The sequence below is a fragment of the Styela clava genome, chromosome 14 (genome assembly GCF_964204865.1).
Source record: "Styela clava chromosome 14, kaStyClav1.hap1.2, whole genome shotgun sequence".
Lineage (NCBI taxonomy): Eukaryota > Metazoa > Chordata > Ascidiacea > Stolidobranchia > Styelidae > Styela > Styela clava.
Window position 1 is genome coordinate 5,036,064 of NC_135263.1, and position 15,131 is coordinate 5,051,194.

Here is a 15,131-nt window from a genome sequence, read left to right on the forward strand (position 1 = left end):
AAACCGGTTTAAACTTGCTGAATCATTTGAAATTATTCTTAAAGTTGTTTACTCGAAAAAATTCAGGTAAGATAAAGAATACACGTTTTCTATCTTGTCTATTTTTGTTTCACCGCAGATACAGTGCTCAAATTAAACTCCTTATTAGGTAGTTAACATTGTCTAGGTCAGTCAGTGGTTCTCAACCTTGGGGTCGCAGAGACAAGAACTTTTCAGGGGGTCGCTGAACAAAATAATTTTATGTGCGACTTTTTTTTATAAAATCCTAATCAGTGGTAAAAAAAATTGTTAATAGGCGGAAAAATTAAAAACAAGAAACAATGAAAACTAATTTTTAAGCCTTTGGGATGACCAATCCCAAATTGAGGTCTCTTACCCCAGAACACTCACTCTTAACATCATGACATCTTATCTGTTTACAGTACGCATTTTAATTTGACTATAAGTCTGTGATTCCCAAAATTTTTTATCGACTTACCTCCTTTACCAAATTTGGAATCCTTATCCCTCTCTATGAATACTATATTATTTATTGAATCTCTAATGGGCCGCTTTTCGATGTAATGCTTTACTTTGAGGGACCTACTAATTAAATTCGGCATATATCATGAAAGGGGTCGTGGCCTGTTAAAAAATATCTAAAGGGGATCGCGACGCAAAAAAGATTGGGAACCACTGGTCTAGGTGATATTATTAGGTTTGAAAGTAGTGGGTTGTAAGGTATTACTTAATGAATATGTAATATAATCTCTGTATTATTGTGACTCATCTTGAGTTTTTCGAAGTAAACATTTGATCTTTTGAAAAAAACCTTTAAATAATAATTTTTTTGAAAAAAAAAGAAAAAAAAATTCTTTGAAATTTTTCTTTCCCTAGAGCCAAAAACTTCGTAAACATAAGAGTATTCAATGTAATCAATAATATGACTCATCTTTCACGTTTTTTGCATTATAAAAATAAATTTTAATTCATGTAAAAGGCTTCTAAATAATGATTCATATCTAATACCGTGTTGTTATCATGAAATTTGAAAAACATTTTCAATATTCTCCAGTTTGAAAAAAACTAACTCTTTAAAATTATTTGTTCTTCAAGCAAAATACTTGAAGCAAAATGTACAAAAATAGTTTTTTTTAACGATTTCTTTTGATTCTAGTTTAAATCCATGCGTTAAGTAAACTGAACCCGATTGAGTGAGTTCATCGTTTTTGTTATGATGTCCTTAATCATCTAACTCAGGTACTTAATCTTCATGTAAACTGTAATCCCATTGACCGCGAGATCAATAGAGTTCAGGCCATGAGGCCAAAACCTCATCAAATATGAAGTAGAAAATTCAATGTATAGTTTATGTTGTATGGAATAATCTCAGAAGCAAAGATTAATTTGAAGCATGAGATCAAAACTTCAAAACCACGGTGGATTTTCCCCTGTAAAAAAATTACAAGTAAGAGTATTAAATTGAACAAGAAAAAAATTAATACCGGTAATACATGCACATTTAGTAAAATCCTATTTTAGCCTATAATACATGCACATTCTGTGAAATCCTATTTTAGCCTGTTTTTGCATCTCAAGCACCCATAACATGACTGAATATCTGATATAGACAGTCCGCTTTTCGTCTGTTGTGTGCTAAATTATTAGATCTTTTAAGTTCTAAATGAGGGCCGTATTAAGAAGTAATATTTCGCGAATTGAATGGTGTTTTTTTTACCATTGGCAGACACTAGCTGTAATTTATCATGCCAAATCGATGTTAGCACGGCATGATTTAAATTGATACAACCTAGTTGCCATTTACAGTGTATCATTTGCAGTATCTATGATGAGTAAGGTGGGTATCATTGCTGCATATTTTACCAGTAACGTACATCTTTTTATATAGAAAAGTTTAGCAGCTTCGCTGTGCAAATTTCAGTACTTCTGTAGTGTGTGTATCAAGTTAGGGTTAGGACATTATTTTATTTCGATTTTCTTTATTTTAGTTCTATTATGAGGTAGTAGAATAGCAAATTTTTCTATTTTCTTTTGTCTTCATAGTCAGCACTTGATATATCAATAAAACAGCTGTCCAAATTTTCATTAATATGGCACCAATATGATTTTCTTCATTATGAAATATTACAAAGATTGCCTTAGGCTCATTAGGCAGACAGATAACAAACTTGGATTAAGTACATCATGTTTTGATACAAACATGGCCTCTGGCTCAAATTTTTGTGATAAACCATAAATTTAAGAACTTTGTTTTCGACAAAAAGTTGAAAATGAGCAAAAAAATAAGCATGTTATATAAGAAGTTTTTGATGCAGAATAGATTTGTTCGACTTTTGTACACGAGGCTGATAGCATGAATTTCTCAGTAAGGCTGGTTTTGTCGCTGATCGCTTTAAGCGTGATTGTAGCCACTGTATCATTATCGGCCGCTGGTGAAGACCATGATGACCATGGCCACGATGATGACCACTTTGGGCATGATCACTTAGGCAGACCCCATGGTCAAGGTGCTGGGGATGAAGATTGTCCAACTGATGAAGTTGAGGGACATGACCATGGGGACCATGAGGATGAGGATGACCATGAGGGACATGACCATGGGGACCATGAGGATGAGGATGAGGATGACCATGGGGACCATGAGGGACATGGCCATGATGACCATGGAGATATGGGGCATGAAAGTGAATATGATGGTAAAGAAGGAGGTATGTAAATTTTTTTTAAGAAAATTTTCCGGTACTCCTGAAGTATGCGTACCAAGATGGTGAACACCGGAACGTAGTATGTGTACTAGGTTAGGGTTAGGCCATCATTTTATTCCAATGTTTCATATTTTAGTTCTGTTACGAGTTTGGGGACTAGCCAAGTGACTCCCGTAGTATTTGTACCTAAAATGATGGCATAACCCTAACCTGGTACACAAACTACGTTCCCCCATCTTGGTGCGCATACTTCAGGAGTACCAATTTGCCTAAAGCAAGGTTATGTGCACTCACTCAGAAGCAGTCTTGGAGACTTCTAAGCTCTGAAATTTTGTGAAATAGACAGAATTCAGAATAATTGTTTTACTTGGCCTGAGTGTGATGAATTAATGCTTATATGTGACTCTTTTATCATAAAGTTCTGGACACAGGGTTAGTCATGCTATGCATGAATAGTTCGTAGAGTCAGCCCAATGGTCATAATGCCGAGCCATTCTATGCGTAAATGCTAATTTTGTGGAATAGTCAGATTTGTTAATTTTGAATTTTTTCCAATTTTTTCAGCATGTCCATCAAGCAGTCATACCTTTGACGGAAAACATTCATATTTGACGATAATGGAAGAGGCTCCAAGTTTCAAAAATATTTCTGCATGTTCCTACTTAACAACAGATAAGCAGGGCCTTGTACCAGGAGTTTTAGGGAGTCTTCAACACAGTAAAAAATCCAGTAATTTTGCTGTGTTGGGGGAGAAATTTAATAAAAACTACATCATACGTGTCAATTTGGAAGGGCAAACTAGGAAGTTTGTTACATCTTTTCCGACGAGTACAGAGTTACATATGTGTATGGTATCAAGCGTAGCTGACAATACCGTTACACTATTCCTTAACGGTAAAAAGACACGTACATTGAAATTTCCTCGTCTCATCGGTATACCTCAGGGCGGTGTCATCACTATCGGTAAAATTAAAAATGATAAATATCCAATGTACAAAGGAACGATTCGTAATTTCATGATGTGGGACAGAGGTTTATCCGAAGCTGAAATCTTAAAGATTGTTACAATGAATCATTGTCCCGCTGGAGCAAAGGTTACTCTTCTGGAAAGTGAAGTTGTTCCACAGAAAGCCAATGTCCCATCTGATGGTATGTTGATTCTACTTTATTTTAAATTTCGCATAATCTAAAACATTTTTGGTGCTCCCGAAGTATGCGAACCAAGATGGCGGACATCGGAACATAACATGGGTAACAGGTTAGGGTTAGGCGATAATTTTTTTCTAATTTTCCCTATTTTAGTCCTATTATCAGTTCGAAGACTAGCTAAGAGCCTCCCGTAGTATTTATACCTAAAATTATGGCCTAACCCTAACCTAGTACACATATTACATTCCGATGTCCGCCATCTTGGTTCGCATACTTCGGGAGCCCCACATTTTTTATATATTGGTTGTGGTCAAGGATAAGAATCTGCTACTCAAATTTTCTTCCTGAAATTTGTATATGGTTTTCAACTTGTTCAATATTATAATAAGACAGTTATTTGTTCATAGCTTAATTAGATTAAAAGACAATTCAGTTGCTGTTTATCAGTAACTATTTTGTACTATATCTCACAGCAGTTCTTTTTAGCACCAAATAGCACTTAATAGAAGGGACTGTTGATAACAAATAACCGGTACTTAACCAAAAATTTTCCTGATTTGTAATTGTATAAATTTTGTTTTGTTCCAACATGTCATTATTGAAACACAAGTGTTGTCTGAGAATGCATACACTGGTTCATTTTTGTAAAATATATAGCCATATTTGGCATGTTGGCGCATGTCATGGGTGCAAAATAAAGCTATGCTGTCTTCCCACAATCCTTTCTCATTTATATTTCTCAAAGTATTTTTTTTTATATCAGCTTGCATGGGCGATGAATACACTTTTGACAACAGCGGCGATAAAGTAGAATATGTTGAAGCCTCACAGTCAATCTCAAAAATGAAATTTGTCACTATATGTGTGAAAGTCACTACCAACATGTTCGGAGTAATTCCTGGTACAATAGCAAGTTACGCCACCAAGAACCAACCAGAAATGATATCTGTTGGAGGAGGCCTCGACAAAGATGGTGCAGAATTACGAATTACTGTAGAAGGAAAATCACAAATTCTAGACGGGCAATTCGCACCAAACACTGCATATCGTTTCTGTCTTGTGTACCATCTACCACACGGACATGTTGTTACTTATGTAGATGGCCGTAAAGCCAGAGAGCTCCAGTTCAGCACAATGGGTTACCTTCCGGGTGGGGGTTCAATCATTATTGGTCAGCATCAACGAAAATTGGGTGGTTGTTTTGACAAGTCTAAAGCATACAATGGAAAATTAGCAGAGTTTACAGTCTGGGATCGTGCACTCACTAGCGAAGAGCTAATGGAAATGGCAACTAAGTCAATCTGCCCAACAGATGCGATTGTAATGAGTGATAGAAAGAATGTTGTTCCTCATGGAAAATTCTACACTTATGCAAGTATGTTAAGGATAAATTGAATAGTTAAAAGTATGCATAACATTTAACATCGACTTTAGAGTCTCAGTAATTAGTGAAAAAAGTTCCATTTTTTTTAAATTAATTCAGTTTATTGGTTTGCTTTATGATATATATCAATAAAACAGATAGCTCTATTTTAGAATTCTTTTTATGCAATTTGCCATTTTCACATTTCCACAGAAACAAGGCTAACTATGTTATAGTTGTTAGTGTCCAATGTCGCTATTTGATTTGCCATATCCCATTCACTTCAGTTATGTGAAATTTACTATCTCGAAGATCTTTTCCCAATGTATTGAAATGAACTCTTTAACTCTTGCATCTCACATTACTGTATTTTCTAACTACAATCCTATGCTGTAAATATTCATAATCTTAGTATCTCTTGACACTCCAGTGGTTAGGCTTAACTTTGCTCAGGAATAAATCTCTTTCATTTCTGAATGAGTGCATGACCTTACCTTGAGCGAATTTCTTTCGAAAAAACACATACTTTGTTGTGAAAAGTACTAGTAGAGGAATCCACTGGTTTGAAGACCATCTCTACATATCTATATAATTTTTCGGACCTCCAGAAGTATGCGCACCAAGATGGCGCACAACCTGAACATAGTAGGTGTGTGTCGGTTAGGATTCAGGCTGTGCGACATCTTGGTGCGCATACTTCTGGAGCACCAATTTTTCTATTAAAAAATAAAAATAAAATCATGGCCTAACCCTAACCTGGTACACACATTATGGGAGTACCCATTCTTCTCTATTCTAATTGTATTTTATCAATCTTTTCAATAACTGTACGTATATTGTTTTCAGCTTGTCCCTCGGCAGATTTCACTTTGAGCAATGGTCCTTCAATTACTGAATACATTGTTGCATCACCGACTATTCCTGATCTTGATTATCTCACAACGTGTAGTAAAGTAACCACAAACACGTTTGGAATGATACCGGGCACGATTGGATCATATGCTACAAAGGATCAGCCTGCCGGCTTTATGGTTGGAGGAGAAATGGGCCCCAATGGTCCCGCATTTCGTGTTACAGTCAATGGTCAATCTAACGTCAAGGATGCCCAATTTATGCCTAATACAGAATATTCTTTTTGTATATCTTTACATCTTCCACATGGTCATGCTTTAACTTACATAAATGGTCATTTTAGCAAAGATTTTGAATTTAAAAATCCAGGAAGTCTTGCCGGGAATGGTAAAATTATAATTGGACAAAAACAAGGGTGTGTTGGCGGCTGTTTTGATGCCAAATCTGCTTTTGTAGGAAGGGTTCGAGATTTCACAATTTGGGATCGAGTTTTATCTGTGCAAGAAATAGCTGCGATACATGATTCTAACCAATGTCCTACAGATCAAGTTGTTGATAGTACTACTGGCAATGCCCAGAAAGTATCCAAACCTGCTGCGTAATATTTGTGAATATCATTTTTAGGATGTGCATAATTGACATATTTGGTTAATATTGCATTTCAAAATATTACTGGTTTTGATGCTTGTGAAATATAATCTGTGTCATTGTATTGCTTGCTGATAAATGCTTTTATTTGTATCAAAAGTTAAGGTTGCATCTATAGTCCATGATAAGTGAATATGAATGAGAGATGTTTTAAAAAAGTCTGATAATAACAGTCCATAAGAAAGAATTTGTTATGAATTGTTTGTCTAATTATTTAATAACTAAAGGAATACATGAAAGATATCTGTCTTGGATTTGCATTAGATCTTTTATTTGAAATAAAATCCAGAATTTAAGCATTTATGTGTGTTATTTTATTGAGGTTTAATGGTCTTGAAGATACAGGTTATCCTTAATTTCCAAGCAACTGAATGTCTGCAAACATCTCAAAACAATATTTTTGGACACAAATATAACTGCTATCTCTTCTGTGCGTGCATTGAACATGCACCATAAGTATGAGATTAGGCATGCCTTACTTGGAAAAGTAGAAAGGCCGCTTGGTGGTGTAATTTTATTGAAAATCTTGGGGAGTTGTTGAAAAATTCAAGTTTTTAGTTCAAAAGTTGGAGTAGAAAGTGGGTTTTGTCTAAACAATATATAAAAACAAATCAGCAAAATGGTCCGTAGGTTCGCTTTGTGTGCAATTATCATCACTCCTAGTTGAATTCTATTTTTCCCTCTTGATATACTGCTTCTACACAGTATTTTGTAAGTGGAAATTATTGTATCTTAAAGAATGCAGAATTTTTTTGTTCGGCAAATATGAACGAATAATATCAGACCTTATTATTTTTCTTCAATGTTGTTTTATTTATGTTGTAAATGGCGGAAATGTAGTGATTTTATAAACTTTGTTAAACTAATAAAAGTCGTTTAACGAATCAAATTGCAAAATCTTAGATAAAGATCTCGATGGTTCGCTCTATCTATATATGAACATTTATTGTTTTATCATTGCAGTTGTTATTGAATCAACATGCCAAGCTCATAACCACTGATTTATGTATGGCCACGGAATCAGGGGAGATGTCGCACATCAACTCCAAGCTCCAAACTTTCCAAAAATTGACTCAAACTTTATTAAATATAAAAATCTGTTCTCTTTGAACTAGCGGTGACCTTAAAAAACATGACAAACTCTAGACTTCTACTTCACAGCATTGTATTTATGGCTGACAAAATTCTTAATCAAACAGTCTTAGCAACCTTCCCTGTCTTTTTTTCAGTTGAAACAATCCTTGGATTGACTGGTGCAACAATGGGATCCATCATCTGTTTCATCTTTCCTGCTTTGATATTCGATAAAGCGAATCCTAAAGGATCAGGATTTGTTGCCAAGGTTTGTAATGCTAAGTATTGGGGGAAACATTTTAGGTTCATTTCCCCAACTTCAATGCTTGCTAAGTCGCCAAGATTTAGGTACTCCTGATCAGGCCATTATTTTAGGTACAAATACCATGTCAGTCACTTGACTAGTTCCCGATCTCATAATAGAACTAAAATAAGGAAAATTGGAATAAAATTATGACCTAACCCTAATCTGGTACACATACTACGTTTGGGTGTTCGCCATCTTGGTACGCATACTTCAGGAGTACCAAAATTTATACTCTTTCATCACTGGTTATTTAAAAATGCCTAACAGTGAAATCTTGTGGAGTTCAAGAGGATTTCATTTTATTCATAGCAAAAGCTGGGTTGACAAAAAGTCTGCCCTGTCTCCAATTTGAAAAAAATTTAACCTTTTACCTCAGATTTTAAGTTACAGCAAATTTTGACGGGGAAAAGGTTTCAGTTTCTGATAAAAAAAATCTGGCGTATTGTCTTTTCATTTTTATGTTGGAAATTTCTACTGCCAACTTTCAAAGGGTTTAAATTGTGGCTGTCGGAGAATTACAAATATTGACCACGACTCTCCACTCTTGAGTCGTTTAATTAAAACTAACAAAGTAGCAAAAAAAACACCTTTATCTTAGCTTAGATGATTGTCTAGCTTTGTTGGCATTGCAGATCAGACCTTTCAGTCACAAATTATATCAAGTTCATATATCCAATTCAAGTCTAATCGAGGCAGTTCTTAGTTCACCTACACCTTCTAGGAACTAACACTTGTTTCATCTAATTGATAGAGGAATTAAAAAACATTGAACCACCCAACCCCTTTGTGCGTTACAAACCTTTTACCTAAGTCCAATTTATTATTTATGCTTATGACGTTACAATGCTTTTTGTGCCCACAACTACTAGAAAGCCCATGTTAAATAAAGTTGTGACTCATGGTTTTCTACAGTTATTTGTATCTGGCCCTCCTGGGATAAAGGTTGCACACCCCTGATGTACAGCATTGGGATTATTACGCTAATAAGACAGAGTTGAGTGAAACTCAACCACCATATTGTGACAGAATAACGCATGAATTAGTAGTCGTTTCTGATCTTGCTATGGTTTACCTAATTGCTTGTAAATATATTTTTCAGTTTGTGTTTGTCGTCGGCTGTCTTCTGCTTGTGGTCTGCACTTATTCAAATCTTGCAAACACTGGAACTGCTGTTGTGGTTGAAAATAAAACTCCTCTGGTACATGATGGTAAGCAGATGATTCTTTATTTATCGTGGAGATGAGGGAAAGTTCAACGAGATGGCTCAACAGTGTGGCACACCATGCTTAGCATTAGGAATACGCTCGCCACCGCATCTTTAATTACCCTGCGTGGGTTCGCAGGTTCAAATCCCATGCGTAGATAGTTATGTGCGAGAGGATTGCTGGACTCTTCGCCATTGTAGGGTGGTTCACGTAACCACTGGTCGGTTATGGCTTCCTCCACCATCAAGTCCATGCTTTCGAAAACAAACAACTGGCTGACTAATCCCATACCCAACATAGACTGGTAACCGGGCGAGAGTGGTTCGCTATATGTTTAAGTCGTCTTATCGGCTTTCCTCTCCCCGTGATAAAAATGTAAATTCTTACCTATCTTTCCATGGCCTGTCGTTCGATTCCCAATCAGAGGCATGGACTTTATGGTGGAAGAAGCAGCAATCGTGCATTGTAATCAGAGGTGCGATGGCAAGAGAGTTTAGCACAATGTACTAGTTGCCGAGCGAAAAGCAAGAATTGACCAAATTAAGCATTGAAAGTACAGCAAAATAATGTTTCATTCTAATTCAGTTGCTAGGTCTTAATTATTTTATATTTAATTATTCTTATCCAGTTTTATTTAATTAAAATAAGTCTTAATTATTTTTCAGAACCCAAATTACCAGCTATTGATCCTCGTGACATAAACAACAACCCAGTAGTTGATAAACCAGTGGAAACTGATAACAAAGTTATTGAAAAAGATAAGCCTGGTGATGGAGGAGGACAAGATAAAGATAAAGCAGAGGTTTGATCTTCTGAGACTTACTGATAAAGTGTTAATGAATCGACATTGATAAGATTTGTTATTTTGGCAGTGGAATAATGATTTATGTCTATTTGGTACATATCATGGTTTTTATGGGAAATATTTACTTTTAGAACATACAATAGAATGAATATCTTTTTGTTTCATAAAATTTAACAAAAATCATGATATGGCATATCACAATATCAAAGTTTTGAATAAAATTATTGAAAATTTGTGATACAATTGGTTTGTGTGTCGTATTTTACTGAGTAAAATTAGATATTATTATGATTTTCCCACAAATAACCGTAATTAATTGAGATTATTCGAAATAGAATTTAATTGCAAAGCACATTTTCAGAATATTTAGATATTTGCTGAATACTTGAATCTTTAATACTTATTGATCTTAAGATCGTAAGTATGTTGATAAGTATTTGTCTGTTTTTTTTGTTTGTCTGTTAGATACACGCGATATCTCACGAAAGCGAGGTGTAATCTGCTTCAAATTTCGCATGTGCATTCATCATAGTTCGGAACAGGAGCCTATCGATTTTGGATGGATTATGTCGTATAATTAGCGAGTTATTAATTAATTAGTGATGGGACACACGGTGTCACTATGGAGTAAGACCACTGTTTTGGGGGATCCCCTAACCTCCGATCGATAAGTCTTCCGTTTCCAACCGAATTCTAGTTATTAAAAGTTTGTTTTCTTCTAGGCTGTGGCTGAAGTGCATGATGATGAGCACAGGCACGAGCCTCCCATTCCAATAGATCCAGACAATCCTGCAAATGGGAATGATAATGTAAAGTCACCTGAAGAAGATCAGATTGATACTGGAGGAAATAATCCTGTAAGTAGAATTATTCATTTCCAATTACTTTACTATTTTAGAATTTTATCTTTTACCAGTACATTTAATTTTGATTACGGTAAGTATATTCCAAATGCATATGTTTTGTATCAAAATCTTGGCATTTACTAATCTTTACCATAAAATTCAACATGCATTAGTTTCAAGTTTCTTTGGAATATATTTAATATTTTAGAATTTAATCTTGCTCCATGGTGCTTGAGCGTCTTTTGTTCCCAATTACACACAGTAAATTGCTACTTACTGAAATTGAAATTAGTTACCTCCATATCAGTACACACACTTCTGGACTCTGGAGTGCCCTTATTTCTGCCTTATGGCTATAATAATATTAAAATTGTCTCACCAAAGGGTCAAATTGATTGATCACTGCCAGTTTTTCATTTCAATTGTTTCCACAGGTTGAATCAGAGAAAAAACTCGAAGATCAAGTTAAGGTGGATCCTGTAGTTCCGAAGGACGACTTACCAAAACAAGTGAGTTGAGTTTGAATAATAATTTTTATGAAATTGAACTTTACTTACTATCGTCATACACTCAACAGAATATGAGCAACTGATAGGCATAACTTTTGAAAGGAAATTTGCCTAAGCTTGGTTGAACCTAACCAAAAGTAGAGAGACTTTTCTTTGAAGGAATAGCAGTCAGCGCAATGTGCTATGTGTAAAAAAATACCAGCCATTACTCAGGAGTCAGGACATTGGTTCTCCACCTTATTTGTTTCGTGGCCCACTTTCGTTACACTATGATTCTGTGGCCCGTTAAATTTCTCATGCAAGGCAAAATATACAAGAAAAACAAAAATTCTTTCCGCAAAAATGGACAATTTCACTTTAATAATTAAAATGAAAACGAGAATATCGGTCGGAGACCGAAGACTCATCGGTTTCGATTCATGACTCTATGGTGACACCGCGTGTCCCACCACTAATTAATTAATAACTCGCTAATTATACGACATAATTCATCCGAAATCAATAGGCTTCTGGTGCGAGATATGATGAATGCACATGCGAAATTTGGTGCAGATTCAACCTCGTCTCCGTGAGATATCGCGCGCATCTAACTAACAGACAAACAGACAAATACCTATCAACATACTTACCGATCTAAAGATCGATAAGTAACTACCACTCAGTAGCTAAAACAGCATCATCATTCATTGCCACTGTAATCAAATTGAACTAATTCATCGAGAACTCTAGCAGTTTTTGATAGGTCATGGTATGGCCCAGATGGGGGCCATGGCCCACTGGCTTAGAACCGATGACATAGGATGTACATACGTACTGATGGATTGCTGAGCTTCTGCTATTGGTGAAAGATGAACTAAACAGGAGACTGAGTACATACTGTGGTTTTCCATGTGGTAGAACCATGTATGTAACCTACCCATTTAGTATATCTTGGCAAATTGCTGAGCATCAAAATTTAGATGATGTTTGACTTATGACAGTATTGCGTACCCAAATTCATTTACATTTCATTTAAATATTTTCTTCTTAGGAATCTCCTAAAGTAGATTCAAACATCCAACCTCCAGAGAAGAAACTAGAAGAGGAGCGCCAGAATCCTCCTGTATTATCACCAGTGGAAAAACAACACCAGGAACCTGTAGAACATCCTAATATAGCTGATCATCAAGCTGTAGAAACACCAAAAAAAAGCGAGGATATCCCAGTGAAACGGTACATTCGGGTTTTAGACTCTCTTGTGGCTAGCGTTTTTGATCAACTGAGTTTGTTATGAATCTTGGGTTTGTACCTATCTATAGCTGTTTTTGTACAGCTTTGCTCAGCGAAATCAGACCGTAAAATTTTTTGATTAAATCTTCCAAAACGAGAAAGTTACTTGATGAGATGATTCATTGGAAATAATTTTTTTGTTGTTCGCTTCATAGTCAAGATTTTATTTTTATATTATGTGAGGCAGTGTTTCTCAACCTAAGGGTCCCGACCAGCCTGAAAATCGTGGGTCGCCTCTCGTATGTTTTTCTGACTAAAATATTTTTAGTATTATTGCTTAATCGTAATTTTGTAAGCGGGCAATGAGAGTAAATAATTGGGAAATGACTTGGCAGCATCTGTTTTGCTCAAGGTTGGGAACCAATGATGTAAGGGACAGTCCAGTAGGATGACTTAATGGCGAATCACTGCCAGTCCAGTGTCATATCTGTGTTGGGTAGATCACCAGCCATTCAAAGGTTTAAAAGAGAAATCATTACCAATGGAGGAGATAGTTAACTGACCTACGAGTCTGGCTATCGACTAATACATGTTCACACACAGAGTTTAAACCTATGACTCATATGTAATACAATCTTCATATCACTATCACTAGCACTAGCCAAATAAGCCAGCTATATAATTTGACATGGTTTGCTACATGGTTTTCTCAATTCTGTAATTTCTCATTACCTTTAATTCATTTTCTCATATCCAGGGAAGCACCCAAAGATGTTGTAGAAAAAATGGATTCACCCGTTGACAAAATACAACAACAACAACAACCTCACGAAATAAATCAACCTAAAAGTCCTTTGAAGGAAGAAGAAATCCAGAAACAACTTCCTCCTGGTTTGATATTTTACTAATCATAAATTAATATAGGTTTGAATAATTTATAAGCTCTATTCAGTCAGAAATCCCAACATACGGCGATGCAGAAGTGTGTGTACCAATATGGACATAACTAACTTTGTTTGCCTACTTTACATTACAGTTATATAAGGGACTGAAACCTATGGGCAGGGGGTATATATTCAGTTGGCTAACACAATCAGTCCCCGAATTCGTAATAAAACTAAAATAAGGAAAATCATAATAAAAGTATAGCCTAACCCTAACCTGGTACAGGAGTACCCAACATAATACTACTAAACTAAGATGTCTCAATTTTTTATATATTCATTGAGATGGAAACCGCAACTTGCCTTTCAGGTGTGCAGCAAGACTCCTGAATCCCTAAGAAGTTATTATCAGTTGTGGCCATGCCTAAACTTGCTACCCAAGTTTTTAACCACCCTACGATGGAGAGAAGTTCAGCAATCCTCTCGCACATAATTACCCTCAACAGGATTCGAATATACAAACCCACACAGGGTATTTAGAAGTGCGATGGCAAGAGTATTCCTAACATTTATCACGGTGCACCAACCTCCGGCCTACATAACTGCAACCAATACCTAATTCAATACTTGCCCATTATTAGTTGTTCAGTTTAGTTAAAGGGTCTTTGCTTGTTACCCCCTAGGGTGCCAAGGACCCAGTTTGATAAACTACTCCCTAGATTTATATGTGACTATAGGCTAAGACTTTATTATTTTATTTTTCAACAGTCCCTCAACAACCGGGAATAGGAGCCAAAATACCACCAAGCAACGTCCAACAAGAAGTCAGACAACCAAACCAAGAAGTTCATGTTCAACCTCAAGTTGATCAAAATATTCAACAACAACAACTGCAACAACAACAACTGCAGCAACAACAACTGCAGCAGCAACAACAACTGCAGCAACAACAACCAGGTCAACAAAATGTCATGCAACCTCAAGCTCAACAAGGGATTCAAGAAGGCAAGGAAATAGTGAAACCTGATTCTCCAGGGAAAGTAGCTGATCCTGCTCAAGAAAAGGTTGGTGAATAACTTTTAAAATATTCTTTTTGTAACTAGGCATTAGAAATTTTTTTGTAAAAATTGTTATATATTTTTTATTTAAAATTAACCCTTCTTAAATTCGGTTAATTATGTTAATTAAATTATGTGAAATTTCTGTTTTTCCTATAAAATTTTCTATATAAATAATACAATCTAACGTTCTCAGGAACTTTTGGAAAAGATAAAAATCCAGCACGATAAACAACAACAATTGTTAATTGAACAAGAAGAATTAATCAAGAAATTAGAAGAACATCAAGATAAGAAAGAGTGAGTTCTGTCAATTACTATTTTTTAAAAACCTTAAGCTAGTGGTCCTCAACCTTTTTTGATACATGCATCCCTTGGTCTATTTTAAAACTCTGATAAAAACTTGATTTGTTACTCAGTGTTCACTACTCAGCAGATCATTAACTTGAGATGCGTGCTACCCTCTAACTCAGTGATTCTCAAATTTTTTTAAGCCACGCCCTTTTTTTAGAATTTGT

The 15,131-nt window shown here is 35.6% G+C and overlaps 1 protein-coding gene across 3 annotated transcripts in view; it reads left to right on the plus strand.

The window, feature by feature from the left end:
• LOC120340647 (putative sodium-coupled neutral amino acid transporter 10) overlaps window positions 1–15,131 on the plus strand; it is a 31,823-nt gene that overhangs the window by 11,692 nt on the left and 5,000 nt on the right. For 2 of the 3 annotated variants that reach the window (XM_078119788.1, XM_078119789.1), the window contains exons 9-17: window positions 7,947–8,059; window positions 9,198–9,306; window positions 9,969–10,105; window positions 10,831–10,965; window positions 11,388–11,462; window positions 12,493–12,674; window positions 13,429–13,562; window positions 14,324–14,619; window positions 14,810–14,913. In XM_078119788.1, coding sequence (XP_077975914.1) covers window positions 7,947–8,059; window positions 9,198–9,306; window positions 9,969–10,105; window positions 10,831–10,965; window positions 11,388–11,462; window positions 12,493–12,674; window positions 13,429–13,562; window positions 14,324–14,619; window positions 14,810–14,913 — 1,285 coding nt within the window. Of the gene's footprint in view, window positions 1–2,489; window positions 2,709–3,269; window positions 3,855–4,617; window positions 5,230–6,063; window positions 7,019–7,946; window positions 8,060–9,197; window positions 9,307–9,968; window positions 10,106–10,830; window positions 10,966–11,387; window positions 11,463–12,492; window positions 12,675–13,428; window positions 13,563–14,323; window positions 14,620–14,809; window positions 14,914–15,131 lie in introns of those variants that run through there. The other variant, XM_039408960.2, reaches the window with a different exon arrangement.